Genomic DNA, 27,437 nt, shown 5'->3' on the forward strand with positions numbered 1-27,437 from the left:
TTGACACCGAGTCATCGAAGTTTGCGTAGTAAATGTCAAGGAATTTACACGGGTCGTCTCTGAGATAGTGGACGGGTGGTCACAGGCCCACCCACAGGATCATGTGTATCTGCATTTGTGTGGGAGTGCGGTTGTATGGGTGTCCCATCTAATACGCTTCGAGTGGTGCAGGTTATGAACCTGCGTGATATGCGCACATTACGCATGTGTGGGTGTTTGTGTGTTAGTAGTACGCATATGAATGCCTCGTGCGAAGTAAGCGAGCTTTTAATTTTTGGCATTCCCACACACTACACTTGGGCTTCAAGGTCCATCAGCTTTTCGTAGCATACATTTCAGGGCTACAGTAAGGTTTTAAGCGTTTCTGAAGGAAATTTGTATTGTTTTTAAGCTAGTGCTTATCAAAATATTATTATAAATGAGTATATAATGTTAATAATAGGATAAAATGGAAAAATTTCGTCAAGAAGCCATTGCAGGGAACACCATTCGAGTCGCCTAGGCCGCTCCAATGGCTTTTTGTGAATAAGCTGGTGGAGCTTTCGTTATCCATTGGAAACAGTGCGAAGAAATTAAGTTTGAAATTGCAGTTCAGTCTTGTCGTGGATGCAGCACGGATCGATAACGGAGCCAAGAGCAGCGGAAGCCACTCCGCAGCAAAATTCGACACACAAAATTTTTGTATCCCCAAGTTCAACCCGAAAAATGTGAAAAAATCCCCAAAATTAATAAGAAAACGAAGCCCGCGGTCAATCCAAACGCAAATCGTTACATAAAGTATAAAATGGGAATCAAGCGAGTGTGCAAATAGAAAAAGGAAAAGGCATTAAATAATTGTGCAATTAAATAAATAATAGTGTATGTGGGAAATGGGAATATGTCCAATCAATAGCTTCAATCGATGTCTATCAATAACTAATTAATTACAGTCGGCCTTCCGCTTTTCGGGGACTACGAAAAATTTTCGCCTACATTCTTGGTCATGCAGTGAAAAATTTTTCCGATTTTTAGTATGTACATGTACGTTGGAGCGCTCGTGGGCGCCACAGCAGCATCGGGTAGCATGGGTATCCGGCGAGCTTTTGGCCCCGAAACCACCACGACCACATTAAGCAGTTGTAGTCCAACCACCCTCGAAGCAGCAACCACTCGACTTTTAGCGGCTGTTTGACCCGTTCAATCGGCGATATGTGCGTGTTCGTAATTAGTTTGCCAAACATTTTGCATATGCAGTGCAAGAAATGCCAAAACATCTCATAAAACAGTGCAGTGAGGACCAGGAATCCTGGCCAAATCAGTAGTAATCAGTGCAGTACCGTTAGCTGTCCAAGAGCTTTTACCTTCTCGCTCTCAACGCGCTCTCTCACTGAATGAAAGCTGCAGGCGCGGATAAAACGATTCCAGAGTAACCATCGCAAGGACATCCAAAGCTTTTCCCTCAAGGACTGGAATACGCAAAAAATACAAAATAGAAATAGAAAGAAAAGGAAAACCAAAAGAGAGCCGCGAGAACAAGACGACACTTTACGTTTACGCGCGCAACGTGCGTGCGTATGTGTAGCTGTGTTAGTGTGTGTTTGTGTGAATGAAGGCGCCAACTGCAACATATCAGGATAACCAGACCACGAAGAACTATGCTCCAGCAGCATTGACAGCAAGGCAACCAACTATGGACAAGGATATGGATCGAAATCCGGCGGAGCTCAGACTCCTGCCCACTCAGCGTCACGCCTCTGCCTCCTCCGCCTCCCCGGACTTGCGGTTCAACAAGGCGCGACGCCGGCGAAGAGAGGTGGCTGCGCCTCTGGGGCATAGCAATGCCCATTCCAAGTCAAATCCCAACCGTAATCCCCTGGTGGTCGAATACCGACGCTCTTATCGCGTGCTGGTCGTCACCGCCCTCCTGGTCAGCTTGGCGGCCAGTTTCGTGACCCTCAGTGCTGGCTTCCAGCTGGACGGGTCCCAGAACTCCTTCTACACGTTCCGAAAATGGTACACCGGACTGAACGGCACCCTGGAACTGGAGTTCAAGACGGAGCAGCCCAATGGACTGGTCCTCTATACCGACGACGGTGGCACCTACGATTTCTTCGAGCTGAAGTTGGTGGAGGGCGCTCTCCGGCTGAGGTACAACCTGGGCGGCGGAGCCCAGATCATTACTGTGGGACGGGAGCTGCATGACGGCCACTGGCACAAGGTGCAAGTCCTTCGGAACGACGAACAAACCTCCCTCATCGTGGACGGCGTCTCCCAGCAGCGCTCCGCCAAGGGCAAGGAGTTCCAGTTCGGAAAGTTCGCCAGCAACTCGGACGTCTATGTGGGTGGAATGCCCAACTGGTACAGCACAAAGCTGGCACTTCTCGCCCTGCCCAGTGTCATCTTCGAGCCGCGTTTCCGGGGTGCCATCCGGAACCTGGTCTACGCTGATCAGCCGGGCGGCTCCACCAGGCGTCAGGAGATCAAGCAGCCGCGTGATATCAAGTGCGGCGATGTGCCCTGCGATCATGGAGAGATGCAAGCCCGTGAGAGGCCTTTAAGGGTATGTTTTAATAAATTATTCTTTTCTAATATATATTGAACTTAAGGTACAGGTCATTCATATTTGCTAATCCACCCTTAACTTTAATAATGTGATGAGTTCTTAGTATAAAATATTATACCGTTAAAAAATGACATAATCATAGCCCTCCTACTTTATAATCTTTGTAAATACTCCTTTAGGGCGTTCGCGGCAACACCACGGATGCCTGCGAGCGCAACGATCCTTGCCAGCACGGAGGCATCTGCATATCCACTGATTCCGGTCCAATTTGCGAGTGTCGAAATCTCGAGTACGATGGCCAGTATTGTGAGAAGGAGAAGGCGCCATCGGAAGCAACGTTCCGCGGTACACAGTTCCTCTCGTACGACTTGGGTCAGACGGGCGCCGAGCCGATAGTGAGTGCCCAGGATGCCATATCCTTCTATTTCCGCACCCGCCAGCCAAACGGTCTGCTCTTTTACACGGGACACGGCACTGACTATCTGAACCTGGCCCTCCGGGATGGCGGCGTTTCGCTTACAATGGGCTTGGCCAACGGGAAACAGGAAATGCACATCAAGCCCTCGAAGGTGCGATTCGACGACCATCAATGGCACAAAGTTACCGTGCATCGTCGCATCCAGGAGATATCCTCCATTACCAGCTTCTGTCGGGTAAGAATCTGAGCTATTCCCATCTGAGACTGTACCTGATGTTTCAATTATTTTGTTTTCTAGCTGGTCACTGTCGTGGATGATGTGTATACGGATCACTCTCACATTGCTGGCAAGTTTACCATGTTATCCTCCTCGCGGGTATATGTGGGGGGAGCTGTTAACCCCAGAGCCCTACTGGGAGCCCGTGTCCACAACAACTTTGTTGGCTGCCTACGGAAAGTGGAGTTTTCGGCGGATACGTTGAATCTCAATCTGATAGATCTGGCCAAAAGCGGTTCCAAGCTGATCCAGGTGGCAGGAAATGTGGAGTATCAATGCCCCAGTGGCGATCCTCAGGACCCAGTCACATTTACAACTCGAGAGTCGCACCTGGTCTTACCTCCCTGGGAAACTGGCAAGCAGAGTTCCATAAGCTTCAAGTTCCGCACCAAGGAACCCAATGGAATTATTGTCCTGGCCACTGGATCCAAGCAACCAAGAGCTAAGAATGTAAGTTACGGTTAAGGATATCCCTATTCCATTTCAGAAGTAAACTAAAATGTATTGTCCTTAGCCCGTTTTGATTGCCATTGAACTGTTAAACGGCCACATATACATCCATTTGGATCTGGGATCTGGAGCCTCCAAGGTTCGAGCTTCGCGACGACGTGTGGACGATGGTGATTGGCATGACCTGATTTTAAGGCGGAATGGACGAGACGCCAAGGTGAGCGTGGACGGCGTGTGGAACGATTTCCGCACTCCCGGCGATGGCACCATCCTCGAGCTGGATGGTCACATGTATCTGGGAGGAGTAGGACCCGCATACAACACCATTGCCTGGCCGGCGGCCATTTGGACAGCCACGCTGCGCCAGGGATTCGTGGGTTGCTTGCGTGACCTGCAGCTGAGTGGCAAGCCGATCGATATTGCGGCCTTTGCACGCGTCCAGGATTCGGGTGAGTACCGCAGCCAGAAAGCACGCTACTGATGGTCACCCACTGATAACCCACTTGCCACGACAGCCTCCGTGAAGCCATCATGCCATGTGCAGAGCAACGTGTGCAACGGCAACCCCTGCCTCAACGGCGGCACCTGCCTGGAGGGCTGGAACCGCCCCATCTGCGACTGTTCGGCCACCCTGTACGGAGGACCCACCTGCGGCCGGGAACTGGCCACCCTTGCCTTCAATGGCAGCCAGCACATGACCATCTGGCTGGGCAACGGTCAGGGAACTAAGACACAGACCGAGGAGCTGGTCATCCGCTTCAAGACCTCTCGGCCGGCTGGACTTTTGTTGCTGACCAGTGCCGAGTCCAATTCACCGGATCGCTTGGAGATCGCTTTGGTGGCGGGACGGGTGAGAGCCAGTGTCAGGCTGAGCGACAGGGAGAAGGTGAGCTCATCTGGTGGAAATGGGAATTTCCTTTATTATTGTGGTTTTTAAGCAAGGATCTTTAAAATGATATAATGGCACAAGTTTCGGCTTCTCAAAATCCACGATTTTGTTTATAAATTAACAATTAATGATAACTATATCAACTTTTACAAGAATAGTCCGTTTTTTTATTTAGGGTGATTAAGTTATGTTTCTTTTGACAGGTCTATAATAAAATATTTCTGAGTTTATGAAATCCTTTTCAGAACCTGCTGGCCGGCCAATCCGTGCTCAATGACAACAACTGGCACACGATCCGATTCTCGCGCAGAGCCTCAAATCTGCGGCTTCAAGTTGACGGGGCTCCCCCCGTCAGGGGTATGTTATGTATGTATCAACAGCACATCTAAGCCCTACTACGTGTCGTGCCGTGTCGTTTTTTTTTACCAACCAACCAACCAACCAACCAATCAATCAATCAACCTACCAACCAATCGACAACCAACAACTCCTGGCTCTAGTCACTCCAATCGAGTAACTGGCGTTCACATCGCAAAGCGAAAGTGAATCCGATTAGCTTCCATGTAGAGTGCTCCACGCACAACCTCGATATCCGCAGGTTCAAGTTCAAATAGTAATGCCCCCTCTTTAAACAGGAAGGTGTGTGAAGGTGCTTAAGGACAGTTGGAAAGCAAAAGATACTAGCAAAAAACAAAAACAAAGAAAATTGCAAGGAAAATGAAAAAATCAATAAAGAAGGAAAGTGCAGTCAGCAGCGCGTTTTCCGTTTTTAAGTTCCACTTAAACTTTTTCGTTTGAGAGCTTTTCAGTTACCAACAACAATTCTCACACCGACACAACATCACCACCACACACACAAACTTCAACACACATGCGAGTAACACCCACCCACCCACTAAGAACAACAAAAATGCAGTAAAAAAACTACAGAAAAAAACGAACTAAAGAAAATTTGGAAAGTATTTAGCAAGTTTATTTCTCTCTTTCTCTTCAATGCTCATTTATCATGAAACATTTCTCGATTATGATGATGATGAACTAACTGATTTGACAGCTATCTCTCTCTAACCACCTACGTCTATTTCGCTCTGTATCTCTGAACATCGTTTAAGCATCTGCAATCTATAGTTTTGAACATCATAAGACACCACAAGCTCCAGCTCCACATCCACATCCACACCATTTAATACACATTGTACGCCTCTCTGAAAATTTGTTTACATCCCGCCATCACTCATTCGATTTATTCGAATAATCCAATTCAGATTGGGTTTAAGGATTCGATCGCATTTTCCAATACTCATTTAAAATTTTTTTATATATTTTGCTCTTGTAAGTTTCTCTCGAAAAACAAAACTCTTTCAAACGTCTCGATGTTGTGTCTTCATTTGCGATACTTACTTACTTTGTTTGATTTCCCAATTAAGATTGCCAATTAAAATCCAACTCCAATTACAATTACAATTACAATTACAACTACAATTATCATTCAAATTTCAATTCCTAAGCCCACACAGTCAACGTATCTGAAAATACTATTGTAATCATATATGAGTAACCGCGAAAGCGAATTAAAGTTGGACAGCTGTAAAGTTTCAGCCTTAAGTGTTATAAATACGATTACTATTGATTGTCTTGTAAATTGTTTTGTCCTTGATAACCAAAGTTGTGTTCTTTGCTTTTATTCGATAATTCTGTTAATTGATTAACCCCCCTATCCTAAGAAGTAATCAACAAATTGAAAAATATCTGTATGTATATTTTGTGTTTCCTTTTGCTTTCTGTATATACATTTACCTGGAAAATGAGTTATCGTTTCAAGTCCTTTGATAATCTAAATAATGAAAATAAACAAATAATTGCTGTACCATAACTTAAACGACACGTGCGGTATGTTAACGTTAAAAGGTGTTTGTTTCAGACGTCTATTAAGTGTAGACCACAACAGCCAACAACCAACAATGTCATATGCAAATGCAATTTCCTAATCACAAATGTGATCTAAACGACCTTCTTAAAAAACTGGAAAAAAACTGAATGAAAAAAAAAACATTTCATTAATAATGCCACAGAGAAAATGAGTAAGGCGAGAACCGTACAATGACGTGAAGGCAACGTAAATAATTTCTATGTACAATATTGTATTTTTGTATCATGTTTTAGGCGAGAGAAAAAATCGACACGCAAGAACTCGGGGTAACATTTTTTTGCCCAAATCGCTCGATGAAAGTCACGCCATCACCTCAACATCGCCAACGCCATCGGCATCGGCAAATTGCGATTTCTATTGCGATTTGTATGGGCATTGAGTGGCATTGCGGAATGGGGAGGGGCTGGGGCTGATTGAGACGAGAGGGCAAAACAATGTTTGGAAACGCCCAGGGCTGTAATTTTGCACCATTTAATATGTAATTAGCTTTTGTGTTAAGTAAACTCAACTATTCGTAAACATCAATACAACAATACCGCATACCGCAACCGCAAACCAAATTGCAACTAATTAATCAAGCCTAACGTGTCTCACGTACAAATTAGTTTCTTGTTGTGTAAGTGTGTCAAAAAAAATCAACAACAACAACAATACAGTAAAAAAGTAAAAATAGATGGAAAAGTAAAGGGGCAGGCGATGGGGAAGGCTGAACCTTTAAGCTGGATCCTGCTCCTGCCCGTCCAAACAGAAACAAACACACAGACACACTCTGAGAATCGAAAGCGTCGCACACCTGCACCGGCACAGGCAAAGGCACACATCACACATACGCACCGTTGCACACAAGAACACCCACACGCCCACGTGAAGCGTTTGCATGTGAGCACCCAAAAAGCCGTAATACAAATAAACAAACAGCAGCAATAAAAAGCAAGACCAATAACTGTCAGTCGGAATGATAGAGAAGCGCATGACCTGCTCACGATCTGCAATGTATAGGTCTGATTACCAGTTGGCTAGCCCTCTGTTCTATACAGTCTACTATATATGTATATTTTTGTCTCGTACTGTACTATACTGTACTATATCGTATAATCGTATCGTTCGCCTACGCATCGCATCGCATCGCCTCGTATCACACTCAGTTCACTCAGCGAATTCAAGTGTATGAATAAGTAACTGTAAATGCGCCAAATTGCCAGCTGCAACAACAGTGGCCTACTTCTCGCTTACCCTCTCGACCACACCATTGCCCCCACCCCCAACCCCACCCCCTTTCTCTCTTACTCTTTCTCTTTTTCTTACTCTTACTCTTACTATTTCTTCTGCTGTTGCTGTTTCTTTTTCTGTCTCTGTCTCTGTCGTCGCAGCCATTTGCATGTCAAGATGTCAATCATTCAGTGGGCCAACGCGTCGTATGCGCAATGTGGCCACTCGTTAAGGCTAATGCACCCTTATTAACTTAGACGTAGTCGCCGCACACACACACACACTCACTAACACACACTCTCTACCAACCCATCTACCCAAACACACTCTCGAAGAATACATCCACACAAAAATAGAGCTCTCTAGGACACAGATTAACACATTTATACAGAAACTAAACAAGAAACATGGAGACCGAGTTACCGATACCCATCGATGTTTAGTTCAATGTCGTTAAGCAAACCCGAAATTATTTCAGTTTTTCCCATTTGGTTTTATCAATTACCCTGGCTATTATTGATGCCAACTTTGACCTTTTGATTTCCATTTACTAGCCTGTAGGTTGTCACCTTTATAGTTTCCTTCGGTTTCTGGTCTTGAGCCGTGCACAGCTGGAAAAAAGCATAGTTACAAACTCAATCGAACTTAACCGAATAAAATATCTCACCGCCACCGTAACCGTATTGGAAATGTATCTCACACACCTACTAATAACTAACTTATGAAAAGATACTACTCGTATATATCTCAAATGTCAAGCAATGCATATTCGTCTGTAAACAAGAACAAAGCGCACCAACTAACTTTAATCTAACCAATTTAGCGAACTCTATACTTTTACTTACTTTCCTTTGGTTTGCGCTGGAGCAGCGACATCTGACTAGTTTCCATTTTCAATTTCGATATTATTTACTTTTTTTTTGTCTTTATTAAGAACTTCAATTTACTATCCGTACCAGTACATATGTATTGTAATCTGCACCTTTCTCTAGTATGTACCAAGCTGCAATAATAAATAAAATATAATACTCGTACTACAATCGAATTCCAACTACATTCAGCCACTTGTCGAGTGATTAAAAAATGAACAAAAAACCAATGCTTGAACAAAATCTTTGAACCAAAACTTAGATCTATGTCTACTAAAACCGCATATCTATATCTATATCTTAATACTACTACTATATATACTCTTTGACTACATATGCGTATGTGCTTCTTGTCACCAACTATACTCCATATACTACTCGTACCAATACCTATATATAACCAACCTATAACCATATGTATCCAATGTTAACGGTACTCTGCCTAGCCAACAACTTAGAGCAAAGCCGAGCCTGGCTTGACAAACCCATGGCGAGGCCACCGAGTTTTATCCATTTCTTGTTTTTGGAAATATTCCTTCCACAGCCGAGACGATCCTGGGCCGCCACAGCACAATGGAGATCCGTTCGATCCATCTGGGCGGCCTCTTCCACGCCGAGGAGGAGATCCAAATGACCTCCACCATGCCGAACTTTGTGGGTCAGATGCAGGGCTTTATCTTCAATGGCCAGCGGTGTGTATTTACTTATTTTTATAAGAAACTATTTAAGTTAAGGATACATATTTTATTTAAGTTATTTGGACATTGTCAAGAGTCTGGGGCCAGAGCTATCGGCTCTGCCCAGTGCCACCTTCAAGTTGACGGCTCGCTTCGTGAACTCCCCGGCGGGACAGCCCTACCACGCGGCCACTTTCCGTTCGAAGCACTCATACGTGGGTCTGGCCATGCTGAAGGCCTACAACAGCATCTCAATCGATTTCCGCTTCAAAACCGTGGAGCCCAACGGACTGCTAGTTTTCAACGGAGGTCGTCGCAACGACTTTGTTGCCGTGGAGCTGGTGAACGGACACATTCACTACACCTTTGACTTGGGCGACGGGCCGGTGACCATGAGGGACAAGTCCCGCATCCACATGAACGACAACCGCTGGCATCAGGTCAGCATCCGACGACCAGGACCCAAAACTCACACGCTCACGGTGGACGACTCCTTTGAGATCATCAGTCTCACTGGCAACAACATGCACCTGGAACTGGCGGGCATCTTGTACATCGGCGGGGTATTTAAGGACATGTACTCCAAGTTGCCGGCCTCGATCTCTTCGCGTTCCGGCTTCGAGGGTTGTCTGGCTTCACTTGATTTGGGGGATACGTCGCCCTCACTAACCAGTGATGCAGTAGTGCCAAGCTCTTTGGTGGTTAGTGGTTGCGAGGGACCCACCAAGTGCAGTCAGAATGCCTGCGCCAACCGTGGCGTGTGTGTCCAGCAGTGGAATGCGTATGCCTGCGAGTGCGACATGACCTCCTACACAGGACCAACTTGCTATGATGGTAAGCTGTTAGAAGGACCTAGCTGGACTGTACAGTAAACTTAAATGTTAAATGGATTCCACAGAATCCATTGCCTATGAGTTTGGCAACAACAAGGGCATGTTACAGTACACCTTCCCGGAGAATGCCCAAGCCGATACCGAGGAGGATAACATTGCCTTGGGCTTCATAACCACCCGACCGGATGCCGTGCTCCTAAGAGTCGAGAGTGCCACCACCCAGGACTACATGGAGCTGGAGATCGTGGAGGGCAACATCTTTATGGTGTACAATATCGGAAGCGTGGACTTGCCGCTGGGGGAGATTGGCACCAAGGTCAACGACAACGCCTATCATGTGGTGAGGTTCCAGCGCAAGGGAGGCAATGCCACGCTGCAGCTGGACGACTACAACGTTCAGGCACTGACGCCGCAGAGTAAGTGGAGGGATCCTTTGGCTTCCGGGGATGTCTAATGCTGTTTCCTTCGACTTCTCTTTGGGTTCATCCACAGGCCACCACTCGACCGTGTTCAATACCATGTCCAACGTTCAGGTCGGCGGCAAATTCAGCCGCAACGGTCGCAATCGTATCGAGCGTCCGTTTGCCGGCGTGATTGCCGGACTTTCGGTGAACAAGTTGCGAATCCTGGATCTGGCCGTAGAACGCGACCCCCATATCACCATCCGCGGAGATGTTCAATTGGTAACTGGAGTATTAGATAGAAATGATCTGCAGAGAATGCAGCAGGTTAGGGAATTTATTTGAAATTTTATTTGAATTCCTCTCAACTTTCAACTTTCCAAGTATTTTTCTCATCGTAAACCAAGTTTATTCAAAATTCTTTCTTTAATTAAAACCAAAAAAAAAACGAAAAAAAAGAAAATTTAACCAAAAAATGTATTTTATTAATCCGCTTCATGAGTTGTGGAACCCTTTTTCCCAAAATGATTTGACATGATTTGTAATTGCACCACAATAATTCGAACTCCGATCCTATTTGAATAATGTACAGTACTTTCCCAAGCACTTTCCTTATATTTAAAATGCATAACCGTTAATCGTAAACCGTTTCGAACGTAACTCCATCTGTACATTGAAGTCATCGCCATCATAATCAAATCCGGGAAATTCGGTTCGACATTCAGTATAAACGTTAACCGTTTCAACTAAACTAAAAGTATTAGCTAACTATATGTATAATCTAGTGTAAATGCTGCATTTAATTTTAACTTATTATTTCCTCCGGGCATATTCTTCATTTTATTCTGTAACGCTTTTCACGCACAACAAAAAAAAAAAAAAAGCCAATTAACTGAAATGAAAATTTGCAGAATTTCCACTAACCAGCTATTTGATTTCCGTAAATTTATTTCAATTGCTGCACAGCACATTAACCATTAATTGTGAATATATATATTCAGCTATATAAACTGATTTAATATGCACTAAAACTCGTCCGCACTAATGCTGCATGACTCTAATCAAAGCACACATCAAACAACAATGTACTCAAACATAATAGTATAAATGAAGTCACTGGAGGTATATAAGATCTATTAATTCTTACCTTACAAAAGTGTGAATATGTAGTTATTATACTACAAAACAAACTACAACAAAACTACAAAACTTAGAAAAAAGATTTTTTTCTTTAACATTTGTAATACACGAGATTATTAGAATAATTATTACTAAAGAATTACTAAAGAATATCTTGATCTCTTATTGTAATCATCTTAATGGCTAGTTTTAATTTCAAAATTTAATTAAAAGTCCAATCGAAAATGTTCCTTAAGCTAAAAAAACCAAACTCCAGTGCCTTCATTTAATCATACACGCATATAAACTTAATCGCAGAGCACCTACTAATCCAGTTAACAAGCCCCATACAATAACCATCGCTTGGCTCGGCTGCCGCCAGATCAACTGAAGTAAAATTAGACTATCAACTCTACTCGACAGACTCCGGCGAGTGGCTATCCGGGTGCCCTAGATGATCTGATCTTCTCGGGAGCGGGATCCGGGTGCCGTGGCGACGACGAGGACGAGTGCACGCCGCCCTTCGAGTCGGGCAGTGGAGACGATCTGATCACTCCGGTGTATGTACCGCCCACGAAGCAGACAACCACCTCCCAGCAGGGCAATAACTTAAGTACTGGAGGCGTAGTCGGGGGCAGTGGCAATACCAATGGCACGGAAAGAGCCTGCGACGATGAGGACTGCGTCCACGGATCCGGGGACTACGGTGAGACCACGGAGCAGTTCACTTCCACGAGCACGGCCAGAGGATCAGGTGAGTGTCTTCCGGTGGTGTGGGGATCTCATGATTTCATTGGCATTTATATCGATCACCAAAAAAAAAATAATCACAAAACAGTGTCAGACAAAATCCAAGCACACACACCCACAGACTTCATCTCAGACATTAGCTAGTCCCAACACAAAACTCAGATTAAGTATACGCAGTGTAGTGCATAACAATTAGATGGTGTAGATGATCGAGTTAATGATTATGCTGTGGGTTCCAGTTGCGTTCGACTTCCAGTTCAAGTTCAAGTTAACCTATAACCGATTAGCTAGAGACGCTTTGCCTTTTCAGTTTTTTTCGGAGAGTTACGGTGGATAAGTTAGGTTAATGCCAAATGCAATGCCAATGCTTTGATCGCTTACACAACCACATAGAAACAGCCAAAACAGCTCTGAAAGAGTGTATATATCGCCTGTTAAAAAAAATTTATAAAATATATATATCTAAATATACATATCGCACCTCTCGCAATGCATCAACCCAACCAGAACCAACAACCAACTACCAATCCAACCAAAATCAATCGCTCGCCGTGTCATCTCAGCTCAGATACAGATCAGATACATCTCAACCTCAGATGTATCTCAACTTCAAACTTCAATCGTCGCCTCTCCTTCTCACCTCCACTCTGTTGCTGATGATTGATTGTTGCCTTCTAATTTGAACTGACAATGAGTACGCCTTATGTGTCTCTTTCAGAATGTGAAAACGTCTTCATATTTCTGACTGTGATTGCGCCATGGATACTCTGTAAATTCCCATAAACAAACAACCAAACCAAACCAAAACCAAAGCAAAGCAAAGCAATGCAAAGCAAAGCCAAGCAAACCAAGCAATGCACTTAGGCTAAGCTTCCAACTCTAGGCCTTCTCCTCTGTCTAAAATGTATAACTAACCTTAGCATTAATGAGAGCTAAACCACCAGCAACTGCAACAAGTGCAACAACTACAACAAGAACAACAACAGCAGGCAGAAAACAACATCAACAAGAACCAGAAACCAACTAGAAAATATCAATTAACCAACAAATACACCGATCACTTAGCGCGAGCACGCGGCATTGCCATTGGCGTGGTTTTTTTGGTCGAAAGGGGGTTTAGCGCAAAGGGTTAAGGGTCAAGTGTCAAGGTTTACAAGCACAATACTATATAGATGTGTATGCGTATGTGCACCGATCGAAAATGTATATGTTTTGTACATAGTAGCGATAACAGCGTTTCGAAGCGTGTAAGAAGTGAAGATCGTGTTTTTGTGTTAAACAATTTTCCTGCTCCTGCTCCTCGTCCTTCTGATCCTACCTCCATATTTATTCTCTCGATTCCATAGTTTAACAGTTATCGTATTTCAATTTCAATTTGTACATATTATATCGGTGAAGAGCAAAGTTTTCGAACACCCATACAAATCCGAACACACCTCAGCATATCTCTCAATATCTAAAAATCTCTATCCTCTCTAACTGTGTTGAATAAACTATGAAAAGCAAAGAAAATCTGTCAGTTGCAGTGGTTTTTGTGGGAAGGGCTAATATGAGAAATGTTTTTGTCTTTTTTTATTTTTTTTTAAACTATTTTATTTTTATTATCTTTATGATTGGATGGTTTCCAAAATAAGGAAATATAGAAAACTTAATTCGTTTGTTATCAATATTTATTTTTTACTTTATTCAAGTTCAGGTGCGTTTTTTTTCTGGGAACTCATAGTTTTTATAGTTCCTAATTATAGGAAAACAAAAAACACTCCCAAAACCACATACATACTTGAAACTCTTTGGTACTCGAATTGTAGAACACTCAAATAAACCAAACCCCGAATACTTTACAGAATCCAACAATGAGGTGGTCACAATCACAACCACTGGTCGCAGCGATGTCACCACGGAGCAGCAACAGCACAGCAGCAGCAGTAGCAGTGGAAGCACTCCGTTCTACTCCACCACTCAGTCCAGCAGCAGCAGCAGCGGCGGAGGAAGTGGCAGTACCCCGGGACAATCAAGCACCACCAGCAGTGCGGCCACCCCCTCCACGCAGCGAGCCACCAGCAGCAGTACCAGTACCAGCACAAGTACAACCACTACCACCACTACGACCACCACAACGCAAGCCACTCCGTCTCCGGAAATCCGGAGTACGGTCACGGAAAGGGAGACCACACCGTATGATGTGTACATTGCAGGAGGTGGAATGGGCGGCTCCGGTCGCAGCCATGATCACGATCGCATGCAGCTGCCGGACGAACACCACCCAATGCCACCACTACCACCTCCACTGCCGCCACAGGATCCACCGCCATATGGTCCTTACGGCGGAAATACGTACAATACAAACCTGAATAACTATCGACCCAAGGGCAAGGGTGGGCGCATTAACTCGATCGAGGAGGAGCGCACTGCCATGATTATCGGAATCGTGGCGGGCATACTCATTGCGGTGGTGCTGGTTATCCTGCTGGTCCTGTGGCTCAAGTCCAACGGCGATCGTGGCTACAAGACGGAGAGTGAGAAGGCCGCTGCCTACGGATCCCACAATCCCAATGCTGCCCTTCTAGGCAACACGAGTACCAACGGCTCGTACCACCAACAGAGGCAGCACCACCATCAGGGTGGTGGAGCGGGGCAGCAGCAGCACCACCACAGCCAGCAGCAGATACACAACGGACACAACGGCAACGGGGGTGGCGGCGGAATGATGTCCAGCGGAAGTGGGTCGCTGGGGTACGGTAGCGATGGCAGGCCTCAGATGGCAGGTCTGGTACAGCCCAAGGCCAAGAAACGCGACTCCAAGGACGTCAAGGAGTGGTATGTGTAAGGTGGTGGTAGAGAAAAAGAGAGGAGGTCCTCGGAAATATCGTCAAATTAGCAATAAACTCAAGTAGTGCAAAGCGAGCCGAAAGTGAAAGCGGAAAGAGTTCCCTACCCCCATAACCGAAAAAATATACACGCAAACACACACACATAAACGTATATAAATATATATTTATTTAGCAGCCTCATAAAGTTAATTAGATGCTGACACAGTCAAAAAAAGAAAAATCTTAAATATAAAATCGGAAAACACTTGAATCGGAACAGGAGTGTACAAATGAATGGAAGGATAATAAGAGCGAGCGCCTTGCGCAGTTCGGTTCGTTGGCAATAAACGATTATCGATTAAAGATAGCTAATAGCTAATAGCTGATAATTAGCAAGCATATAGACACGCAACTACTTTAGTCGAATGCCTCCGGCCAGGAGCATGCGATCATACTGAAGTAACGTTTAGATTACGCCTAAGAAATTATAGCTTCAACTTCAAGACTTGCTAATAAATCTACCACTGAGCCACGGATCGCTTTGGTTAGGTGTAGCCACAGCCATCAGCAAATAGCAAATACATTACACTAACTAAAACTATATATATTATATATATCACAAAAGTTACGATAAATTATGCCACTAGCCAATCAAGTAATTGTGTAAAATATTTCGCCACAAAAGTATGCTATGAATGGGAGCCATGCGTCAAAATGCGCAATCTTCTAGGGAAAGAGAATCATTAAAACCAAGTTAGCAGAAATTCAATATAAACGTACTTAATATACATATATATTTATATAAAAGAAATCGTATAAATAATCAGGTTCTGAATGGGTTCTTTCTTTGCCTAGGCGGCGTGTAAAGTTACAAAATGTGGTGCTGTAGATGTATGAGACAGGATCGTGTGAGGCGAGATCGTTGATTACTAAATAATATTTAATGAGAATGATGAATGCAAGAATTTATGCTACAGATTGTTTGTTGAATTGAAGCCGGCTTTAATTAGTTAAAATTTAAATGATAACTAAATGAAAATGAAATCAAAGTGAAGCGAAATGACATGATATGGATTAAACACTGTAGATCCCCACGATTTGGTTGACATATACGTAATGCGACTTTTTCGTTTGCGTGCAGCAACTCGATACGACTTTTTTGTGTTAGTCCCAACCAATCCCGAGCCCAACACATATACTTTTTATATGTATTTGAGACTAAATATTGCCATCGACTCGTATGCGCAATATAAACTCAGACATATCAAGCGACAAGACAAGACACAATCACACAAAACACAAAACACACACACACGGCGAACACACGAAACACTCTGAAGACACTGAAGCAAACCTACCTAGCTTTTCTACAACTAAAACTACAACTGCTATACAATGTGAGCAAAAATTACTTTACCGACAAACGAGGAGAACAAGCAACAATTTTACAGTATTATAGCAGCTTTAAGCGTATTTTTCGAGGCATACGTGACGTATACACAATTCGCAGCCAGCGCACGCTTTCACCAACCACACACGACCACTCGTGCACACATACAGAAGCGAGATTCGATTTTCGGCAAGCCGCCATTGTTTTTTGATAATTAAATTCTAAAACACATACCAGTATATGAATAATAATCTATATCATTTTAAAGTGCTATATTCAATTTTGGCCTCACTATATCTACCAATTAGTGTATCATTTTGGATTATATGTACAAAATACCTATATACACTCGATTAAATTACTAATACACGCACACTCACCTCACACACACGCACACGCACACCCAATCACCATCTCTTATGCATTCGAACACTAGCGGAATTACTTCTCTAAAATTCTTAATGGAAACCAAGGCAAGGTATGCTGTAAATACCTAGGAAAGTACTATATATACACAAATATATATTAAAATATATATTTAACAACTAAAATACATATATATACTGCATTTCAAGGAACTTTTGATATATTTTCGAGTTTTTTAAACCCTTAACTTGTATACAAATGATGGAAATCGAACGGCGGATAGACACAAAAGAAACTAGCGAATCTAGCTGAAATGAACACCTAGGACAATTACAACTACACGTACATAGCGGACACAGGACACATACCTGCATACATAAATTCATAGATATATTATACAAGACATACACGCGCATCATACCAATCCAAACTATACTATTTATAAATGTACATCTAAACAACATATACAATGCAAACGATATAATGTATAATTACGAAAAATGATTATTATGTATTACGTCCCTTCGATTTGATATGATGAATCCAAACGAGTAACGAAAATAAAACAAATTTTAAATGCTGTTGATAACCAAAAATAATTCCCACTTATACATACCTACATATATGTACAATGTATTTGTAACACTCTCTCCCAAACGGCTACGAATACTTTCTATCTATCTCTTCACAATGTTAATGCTGCACAAGGAAAACTCTGCATTTAAACTAAACCACAAAGTTTATTCATTTCGATTCAAGTGAAAAACCAATTAAATATCGATAATATACAAAAGTTTGCCTTGCACACGAAACGGATCTAAAACCAAAAGAAAAATTATTTTCTTGTTTTCATAAATTATAAAATCAAACAAAAAAAAACAATTATAAAAAATAAATTGAACAAAAAAATCCCAATGCAAGGTCAAGGTAAATGTTATGTATGATATAGAGACAGGAACGTAAAGGACGAGTACAGTTAGTTGTATGAGTAACAGTAAAAATAGTTAAAGCATGTAACTTAATAGTTGGAGACAGGTGAGCGATGTGAGCAGCACCTGACGGGGAGCGATTACAAGTATCGGTACTAAACTTACTTCTACTTAGGCTTAACATCATTGTTATCTAATCTATACATATATAAAACCGACACTCCACACCCACACACATATAACAGAGAATATGTATATGAACATGTATTGGATGCGCAGCGCTTGAGCTGTGCTTAATCTTATATATATATATTTAAAAAAAATTGTAACGTGTATGTATATGTAGCGGCAGTGATTGTTAAAGAAATTGCTTTGTTTTGTGTTAGATTTTATAATTTACGAGAAAAACCAAAACAAAATTGTAAAACGCATACAAATACAGAATGACTGACAAAACACAGAATTATAACATTGCATATAATAAATACAATAAATATATAATTGAAACAAAAGAGTTCAGTTTTGCTATTTATATTGATGGTTGTTCGAGTCATCCTAGCTTTAAAGTTTTAGTTAAATGTCGGGTTCTAATTTTTCTGAATGTTTTTTTGCAAAATCGACTTTAAACTGAGTATAAGGGTACGTATTATAATTTGATTTGAATTTGGGCAATATCTCATGTAGTATGCACATGAAAATTTATACATATATGAATATGTATACAAAATGAAAGGTATTTGTCTGTAGCATATATTTAAACTTATTTTTTTAGTACTATTTTTATTTTTTGATTTTTCAAATAAATTTTTTTTCTGGACTTTGGTTCAATAGAGCCAAAATGTTATAAAGCAAGTAAAATTGTGAGTAGAGTAAAAAAAAAATCGATTTTATCGGTCTTTGTTATTATTTTTTATATTTGTCGAACAAAATTATAATGTTTACAATTCCTGATAAATATTGAACATCGGATACATAAATCCAAACCATTTGAAAAATAATAAAATGATAACTTACATACATTTTATTTAATCAATCAATGAATGATTAAATTATAAAGTTTATAAATATATATAAAAATATATATTAGCTGATAAGCATAAGAAACCATATAATTCAATTCTAAGAAATTTTAAATCACATAACTAAGCCTAACATAGGGTTTGGGGAGGTGGGACGGGGTTGTGTTGCTAGCCGTAACCGTCCGACTGCAATTCTAAGAAATAAGCAACATAAAATGGTCTATTATTCTGAATTTATTTATACTGAAAATATTGAAATTTTTTGGGGTATATAAAGCAGATTCGCAACATAAACGTCGGCAGTGCGTTGTTCAATTTAGATTAAGGCAAAGCAAATAAAGTTCGTCGAAAATGGTTCGATATCCTTATTTTGCCATTTTTGCGATGGCAATCGCCTTTGGTTCGGTTTGCACAGCAAACGAGGAGGAGGACAGGATATACGAGGACAGTCTCCAAAAGGGGATTGCGAGTGTTACAAAAATTATAGCAACATACCGAATTGAATTTGACAGACGAGTGAAATTTGTGGAGTTACAAGAGGTCATCGATCAAATTGACGAGGTTATGAGGGGCTATATGGGAACAGCGAAGAACCGATTGGATGAAGTGCGAAATTTAAATTCAGAAGTCCGTACCACCTATTCAAGCTGTGTGAAACCTGTGTTCGAGTGGTGCGTCTCGGCGAAAGAAACTTTCAAGTCCCTTATCCCCGTCATAGGTACCGCGAACCTTTCACAGCGCGATAAAGATGAGCTATGGAGAATGATAGTCGTTGAACTCGATTCTGGGTTGAATTACACCAACAAATCGCTGGAGCTTTTGGATGTTGTACTACATCGATCCTACGAGCTTAGGAATCTATTTAAATCCATCTTGCATGACCTAACCGCTGATTTCCTACCGGAAGGATACTACGGAAAAATGAAAATCGAGTGGCTGGAGCAAAGCAAAAAACACCAGAGGATAAGAAATGAGCAAATTAAAAACCAGAAGATAAGAAGTGCGAATATTGCCTTGATTGGCACTATCTTTATTGCAATCGGGGTTCTGGTATTTTCGCCCATTTGCGTTGTACTTGGAATTACAGCAGTAGTTGGTGGGTCTTTGGGAATAACCGAAGTACATTTATGGAATAAAACGACGCTCTACGAAGACCAAATAAAATATATTGAACAGGTTTTTCTGATTTTAGAGGATAAAATTAGGAATGCTACAAACATAATAGAAGATATGAATAACGCATTCGAAGAAGATAAAACAAACTTACATTTCTTAAGGGGTAAAATTGATCATGCCAATCAAGTAAGCTTATGATTTGTATGAAGTTTTTTTTTCAGTATTAATAAATTTACTTTTAGGTCAAATCTTTGTTGACTTTCGAGCCTCAATTTGTGCGAGCTCGATTTATTCCTGCTTTAACAAATTTGGCGGATCAGTGTATGATATACATCACCTGGCATGGATATAATTCATCATTTTATGCAAACAATAATACCAGAACTCGACGAGAGGCATTACAAATACCTAAATCCGAGGAAGAATTACAGGATCTTGAGTCATTGAACCACAAACCTCTTCCTGTGTATTCTTTCGTCAAAGGCCAGGATAATTTTTCAATGACCAGGCATTTTTATCAAAATGCTGAATTCGTACGGGAATTAGAATTGGTTCGGATGCGTGAAGAAGCAAGGAATTTAAAAATTAAGTACTCTCAAGCATCTCCATTTCCACTACAAATCGCGAAAAACTTTAAAAATGTTCTCTAAATTATTGCGATAATCTTATATTTTAAATTCATGAATAAAAGGGATGCAGTGCAATGAAAACTCTTATTCTTAACTTAATTAGAAGTATATTTAAAATAATATTGATATAATATAACAGATTAGGCTACAATTTAGGTCCGACTGACGAAGGTTCTTCAAGTACAATACTCTATATTTTTATTGAGAACAAAGAAAATTACGAGTTCCACACTATAATTCTTCTTTCCATCTACCTGAAATTGTTTCAACGTTGATATGGTAAGTCAGATGAAATGAAGCTTTTCCACTTTTCCACTTTTTCTAAGGATTATTTTGTATGATCCTATTATATTCTTGTAGAAAGTATTATAAATTTGGTCAAAAGTGTGCAACGTAGGGAATGAGACATCTCCAACACTCTACAGTACATACGTTCTTGATCAGGATCCTTCTGAGTTGAGCATGTCTGTCTCTCTATTTTTCCTCTTTTCGTGTAAATTAATTAAATCAGGAACCATTTTAATTATGTATTTATTTCGCCAACTGACGCATCCTTATTTGGCCTAACTAACTAACTAAAAACTAACATACTAGATAAAAAATGCCTAATTAGCAAGGCTCGAAAAATAATCTTGTCAATTTTTTCGGAGGGGATTCCAGGCGGCAAAGAATAAGAGAATAAGCACGCTCCAACGGCTCATTAAAAAGTTATACTTGAGCTTATTAACAATTGGCCCTGGGATACTTAATACATAAGGGGCAAAGGTACGAAGGATCCCTTTGGGGAACATTAAAATTACTGTCTTAGTAAAAATTACTAAGTCTCAGTAAAAGATGTTCATCTTTCTTATCTGAGACTTAATTATTGACAAAAGGGAAAGTCTAGGTGAAAAAATCTCTTAAACTCTCAAACATTAATTGTTTATAGAATAAGAAGGGGAGATCGGCTCCAGCCTGTAGCGGGTAAATTGCTTTTTACGTACTTTAGACATTTACGTACTTTAATGGAAGTAGATTGCGGGTGCTAAAAGAGGAAACTGTAGATATATACATATATGTATCTTCCTGGATAACGTAACTGTCACTAATGCAGATAATGGCCTTATAGATTTAAGGTCATCAGCATACAAAGAGCAGTAGACATGACGAAAGCAGGAAGAGATGTCGAATATAATGTATAGGAGCGGTCTTAAGGAGATGGAAGACCAGATGAGGATGGCATCAGTAATAGGATCTTGGCATGGTCGGTCTGCCATATATGATTCAAACCAACTTAACAAGAGGGCATAAAAACCTAATAGAACATGACGTTTCATACGTTTTATACTGTTTGGTGCAGCTGAGCTAGGGGAGAAAAATTTCCAACGCCCCTGGAATAGGGCCCTGCCGAACACTGCTATAGATTGATAGTTTGTAACCAGGGCCGTCGAGAGCCATGTCGGGCCCCGGGGCATGGATTCCTCACGGGCCCTTTTTCGTTTTCGTCTCTCATTAAATTACACTGAAGCGTTGCACATTACAGGCTAGTTGGATGATAAAGATAAAAATGACATTTTGAGACGGCTACTAATAAAATCCCCTGGGTGGTTCCGATATTTATAGTCCGTTTATTTACATATCAGAACGTATTTGGTACATTTTGGTTGAACTTTGGTTGAATATCTCCTTTGGTAGATTGATTCAATATAAACGACTAACTGACGACAAGAGTAGTAAAAACTAATTAATCCAAAAATACCTTTTCCAAAAATCCAAAAATTTAAAAAAAAAACAAGAAAGGAAAGCTAGAAAGGAATACCCTTGCAGTTAAAACCGGATATATATCGCAAACATCGGATACAGTTGGCCGATCCTTATGAGAATATCATAATAAAACCAATAAACTAAAATAAAAAATCTATAAAAAGTCCCAAGCTTCTATCTTCAAATATGCGAAAGTTGATATTTCTACCAAATACTATTTCCGATCGTTCAGTTATATGGCAGCTATAGGATATAGTCGGCCGATCCCCGCCGTTATACTGCGTGCAAAGGAAAGAAGGGTGTGTGCAAAGTTTCAAGACGATAGCTTTAAAACTGAGAGACTAGTTCGCGTAGAAACAGACAGACGGACATGCTCATATCAACTCAGGAGGTGATCCTGATCAAGAATATATATACTTTATAGGGTCGGAGATGTCTCCTTCACTGCGTTGCACACTTTTGGACAAAATTATAATACGCTCTGCAAGGGTATAAAAATTAGACCCCGCTGCCGGGCCCCTGTCCATTGCGGGCCCCGGGACAATTACCCGGCTGACCCCCTCTCATCGGGCCGGTTTGTAGCATCAGACCTGGTGTCTCCTTTGTGGACAGGCGTTATAAAAGTATCCACCGATGAGGGAACCTACCAGATGAGGGCGACAAGGACAACAGAAGTTAAAGGGGAGTAGAAAGGGAAGCGATTCTTTTTAAGAAAGAGTGGGCAGATGTCAGAGGTGTGAGGCTTTTTTGGGGTCGAAAGCCAATAATAATAAAAATATAATGGCTGATAAGCATCGAAAACTTTATTATTGAATTCCAAGAAATATAACACAAAAAATTCATACAAGTTTTCCAAGTTTTCTTTTGATCCCACTCGAATTTGCGAGAATTTCTTTTTAATCGGGAATAAAGAGTGATGGAGTGACTTTTATTATTAGGAATGTTTTATATTATGGATTAAAAATCATATCATAAACTGGTGGATAACTACAATTTTAAACTTTTTTTTTTTTAATTTTCTTTTTACACAGAATATACACATATACATCTCAACATGCACTTCGCCATTGCATTCTTTAGTTCTGTTAAATGCGAAACATCTAAGATCGGTTGAGTCACGGGAAAAGTCATTATCTTGCATTTACCTTGGTTTTTAAAGCAAACGAAGACATTGCCTCTTTAAACAGAAGTTTGAAGGGTAAAAAATATCATAGGGCAAAATAGTAATTTTCGTGAAGTTAGCCAGAGGTATATAATTGCCAATAGAAATTTATATAATTGACCTGGCAACGAGGAACTATTCGGAAACATTTTTGTTTTTCTAGTTAATCAATTTAATGATGCCGCAAATTTATGCTTGATAAGAATAATTCTTCTGGTGAAAGACGAATGACTTTCTTAGTAAAAATAAATGTATTAGCTGGTGAAAAAATTCCACGAAACTCTATTTTATTTGTTTAATTACAGATGATGAAATCGTCTTGGAGTACATAAAAGGATTCCACAGGGCGTCGTTCGATTCAGTTTAGGGCGGAACAACTAAGATCGATGCAGTCATGAATATATGTATATGTATGTTTGGTTTTCATTTCGATATGGTTTTCGATTTTTGCGATGGCTTTCGCTTTTGGCCAAGCTAAGAATGGATCAAGTGCAAAATTTTGGTTCAGAAGCCCTTGAAGCCTATGCACTATAGGAAATTTGACCACTTTTTCTGGCCAAAAACCATTTTTTGAAAGTTAAAGAATATAAATAATTTTAACTGCATATCATTCAAAATAGATTAATTTTTAATGTTGCGTACCAGAAATTTCCATAGATGGCGCCACTGCGAAAAAATCCGCTGTTAAAAACAGCTGTTGATGTTAACATTTACATGAGCTTAGAATTTACGATTTTTTGGTGCGATTTTAAAGTCCATGTTGTAGATTGTTTAATTTTCTTCAAATGAGTGAAATATGAATATGCCCTTTTATGCACTTTCGAAGAAATTCATAATTTAAGGAGGCAACCTCAACACCTTGAATGTGAATCTGTTAGCTGTGAGACTAGTGCAAAACCGAACAGTTAGCATGTTATTTTTAAATAGGGGGCGGTGCCACGCCACAACAAAACTAAAAAAAAAATAATCTTTAAATGCTTCGCCGAAGCATTAAACTTTTCGGTAATGCGAAATTGGCGGCAAATTGCTTTTTACTTTTTTGTGTGAAAATAAATATTCTTTCTCCGAACAAACTGTATATAAAAATGGTAATTGTAAATTAAGGTATGTATTTTTTACAGAATATGTTCTGTTTATGTGTAGTCTTAGTGCTTGTGTTTAGTTTAATGTTCAATATGTTTATTTTGTTTATGTTATTTTTTTATAGAAAATAACATGAGTCCCTTGTATTTCCTTGTGGAATAAAAATAACGACTTTACGTTGCTGACAAAAACTAATTACGCCAGTTTTCACTAATATACATATGTCGTTTTTTTTATAGCTAATTAATAACCTTTCCCCGTTTTCTCCTTTTTTTCGCAATTCCCCAATATTCAGCGACGTTTGGTTTCGCCATAGCAATCTCTTCTATTTGGCTCTGCAATAATTGCAAAAAAAACATTTTTGTCAAATTTTTTTTTTTTTAAATTAGCCATTACCACGTCGAAGATGATACAAAATTATAAATCAATATAAAAACAAGTAATTTTGAATCATTTATAAAATAGACTACCAAAATGCAACGATATGGTCGAACGATTTAGGTCAAAACAAATTGATTGGATGTCATCTAAAAACCGGAGCGCCGAACAACATCTTATTAGCAGCGGAATTGCAATCTGATTGTGATTCGGATGAGGACCTCATCGAAGGCGTACTACAGTACTAAGAGAAGAGAATGTTTATGATTAAACTCATTTATAACATACATATATATATGCAACAATACATATGTAATACATATGTAACAATATATAAATTTGTATGGCATTCCAGAAACAAATGTAAATATATTAAAAGTTCATATTTATAAATTTCAGTTGAATGGAAAAGGTATAATTTTGTGTTCATTTCTTTTTTTGCATTCCTGCTATTCTAGTGAATCAAGTAAATGATGAAAGGCGTTTTTGATAAAAATTGATTAGCTGATAAGCAACTAAAACAACATTACTAAGTTCCATGGAATAAAACTAATTCCTGTAAATTAGTTCAAACTATTTGACTGGCTTAGGGTATATAAAGAGAGGTTCCCAATATGCACTTCGCAGTGCGATTTTTTTACTCGGATTGATGAGGTGCAACTAAGATCGGTTAAGTCATGGAAAAATATTCTTATCTTGTTGTTTTTGCAATGGCACTAGCGCTTTGTTCGGTTTGCAAAGCAAACGAAGACATTGCCTCTCTCGAAAAGGGAATTTTAACTATAACAAGTACCATAGCACTATATAAGAGTGAATTGGACCGAAGGGTGAAATTCGTCGAGTTACAAGAGGTCATCGATTTAGTTGACAAGGCAATGAAAGGTTATTCTGGAACAGCCAAGGCCAGATTGGATCAAGTGAAAAATTTGAATTCAGAAGCTCGAAAAACCTATTCAAGCTGTGTGAAGCCAGTGTTCGAGTGGTGCGTCACGGTCAATATTACCTTCACGATCTTTCTGCCCCACATAGGTTCTGAGAAACTGATGAAGCACGACAGAGATGAGCTATGGAGAATGACAGTCGTTGGACTCGATTATGGTCTAATTCATAGCCAAAGATCGCTAGCCCTTTTGTATGATGTTCTACATCGAACCTCCGAGCTTAGGGATCTGTTTAAATCTATTTTGCATGACCTAACCTATGATTTTCAACTGGAAGGATACTACAGCAAAAAAAAATAGAGTTGCTGGAGAAGATTGATGTAGAGCAGAAAGTACGTATTGTCACCTTGATCGGCTCTATCTTTGTTGCAATAGGGGCTGTGATTTTCGCACCCATCGGCATTGGACTTGGACTGGCAGCCGCAGTTGGTGCATCTTTGGGACTAACCCAATATGACGTTTGGAAACAAAAGACATCCTATGAAGACCAAATAAATTGCATTGAAAAGTTTTTTGAGATTCTTCAAGAAAAAATTCGATCTGCCACCGGAATAGTTGAAGATATAAACAATACCTTGGAAAAAGACATAACCAATTTACATATACTTCGGGGAAAAATTAGTACCGCCAATATAGTGAGTATCAAATGTGAATTAATTTATATTTCCGCATGGTTTTTGCTTCTGTACTTTTAGAAAAAATTTCTTTTAAATTTCGACTCACCGGCTATGCAAGCTCAATTCGTTCCTGCTATAAAAAATGTTACGGAGCAGTGTGTAGAATACATCAACTTGCATAGAGATAATTCAGTATTTTATGAAAATAGTAATACCGAAACTCGACGAAAGGCACCGCAAATATCTGACATCCTGGGACTAGTAGATCAGTCTGAAACTGTATCAGTTGCAAACATGCAGATATTTAAGGATGCAAGCCCTTTCCCGGAAGACATAGGGCCTACACAGAGCAATTCTTGAAAAGGGCCACCTCAATCACCGTTATTTTTGCTGAACATCAATATGATTGCAAGTAATTTTAAGAATGTTTTCTAAATTATAGCAACGATCTATATATTTATAGGATGCATAAGATTTATAATAAAAGCTTTGTTCTTCACTGAAAATTTTTCTTAGCACTTAAATGTTTGATCAAGTTTCAATGTGTCAGATAAACGGAACATTTTCGTGTACTTTTTCTATTAACAAAAATCGGAGCAGAACATTTTATAATAGAAATATTTAAGCTTTTAATATTTCTATTATATATTAAATTATTATTATCTTATTATGATGGGTTTTTCTCTGTATTTACTTTTGTGCAAGCTTTTTTTCAATCCCCCTCCCAAGAAAATTGAAAAATGTAGTGGAAATGCGGCCTACCCTGCTTTTCATATTTTAATTCCTTGAGAGCTCTGTAATATGTTGGTTTTTATTTTTTAATATACTAGGATATATAGGATCCAGAGTAAAACTCTGGCAACGCGGCGTTTTAATGTTTAATTCGATAC

At 40.2% G+C, this 27,437-nt stretch overlaps 1 protein-coding gene across 5 annotated transcripts; it reads left to right on the forward strand.

The window, feature by feature from the left end:
* Positions 1 to 595: 595 nt before the first annotated feature.
* Nrx-1 (Neurexin 1) lies at positions 596 to 15,956 on the forward strand. 5 transcript variants are annotated; one of them, XM_043212439.1, is made up of 12 exons: positions 596 to 2,539; positions 2,722 to 3,195; positions 3,259 to 3,687; positions 3,752 to 4,136; positions 4,203 to 4,573; positions 4,822 to 4,942; positions 9,129 to 9,276; positions 9,338 to 10,095; positions 10,160 to 10,510; positions 10,587 to 10,822; positions 12,017 to 12,368; positions 14,209 to 15,956. In XM_043212439.1, the coding sequence occupies exons 1-12, from the start codon at positions 1,586 to 1,588 to the stop codon at positions 15,189 to 15,191; spliced, it is 5,562 nt and encodes a 1,853-aa protein (XP_043068374.1). In that variant the 5' UTR covers positions 596 to 1,585; the 3' UTR covers positions 15,192 to 15,956. The 5 variants fall into 5 exon arrangements, with proteins under 5 accessions (XP_043068374.1, XP_017100023.2, XP_043068376.1 ...); XM_017244534.2 differs by having other exon boundaries at positions 12,038 to 12,368; XM_043212441.1 differs by having other exon boundaries at positions 10,587 to 10,777; positions 12,038 to 12,368.
* The last annotated feature ends 11,481 nt before the right edge of the window (positions 15,957 to 27,437 follow it).

Source organism: Drosophila bipectinata, chromosome 3R (genome assembly GCF_030179905.1).
Source record: "Drosophila bipectinata strain 14024-0381.07 chromosome 3R, DbipHiC1v2, whole genome shotgun sequence".
Taxonomy (NCBI): Eukaryota; Metazoa; Arthropoda; class Insecta; order Diptera; family Drosophilidae; genus Drosophila; species Drosophila bipectinata.

Excerpts from the sequence above, each read along its gene's own strand:
- Nrx-1 (XM_043212439.1), top strand. The coding sequence starts at position 1,586 with ATGAAGGCGCCAACTGCAACATATCAGGATAACCAGACCACGAAGAAC. Across the intron at positions 2,540-2,721 it reads CCCGTGAGAGGCCTTTAAGG|GGCGTTCGCGGCAACACCAC; the intron begins GTATGTTTTAAT and ends ATACTCCTTTAG. Across the intron at positions 9,277-9,337 it reads TTTATCTTCAATGGCCAGCG|TTATTTGGACATTGTCAAGA; the intron begins GTGTGTATTTAC and ends ATTTTATTTAAG.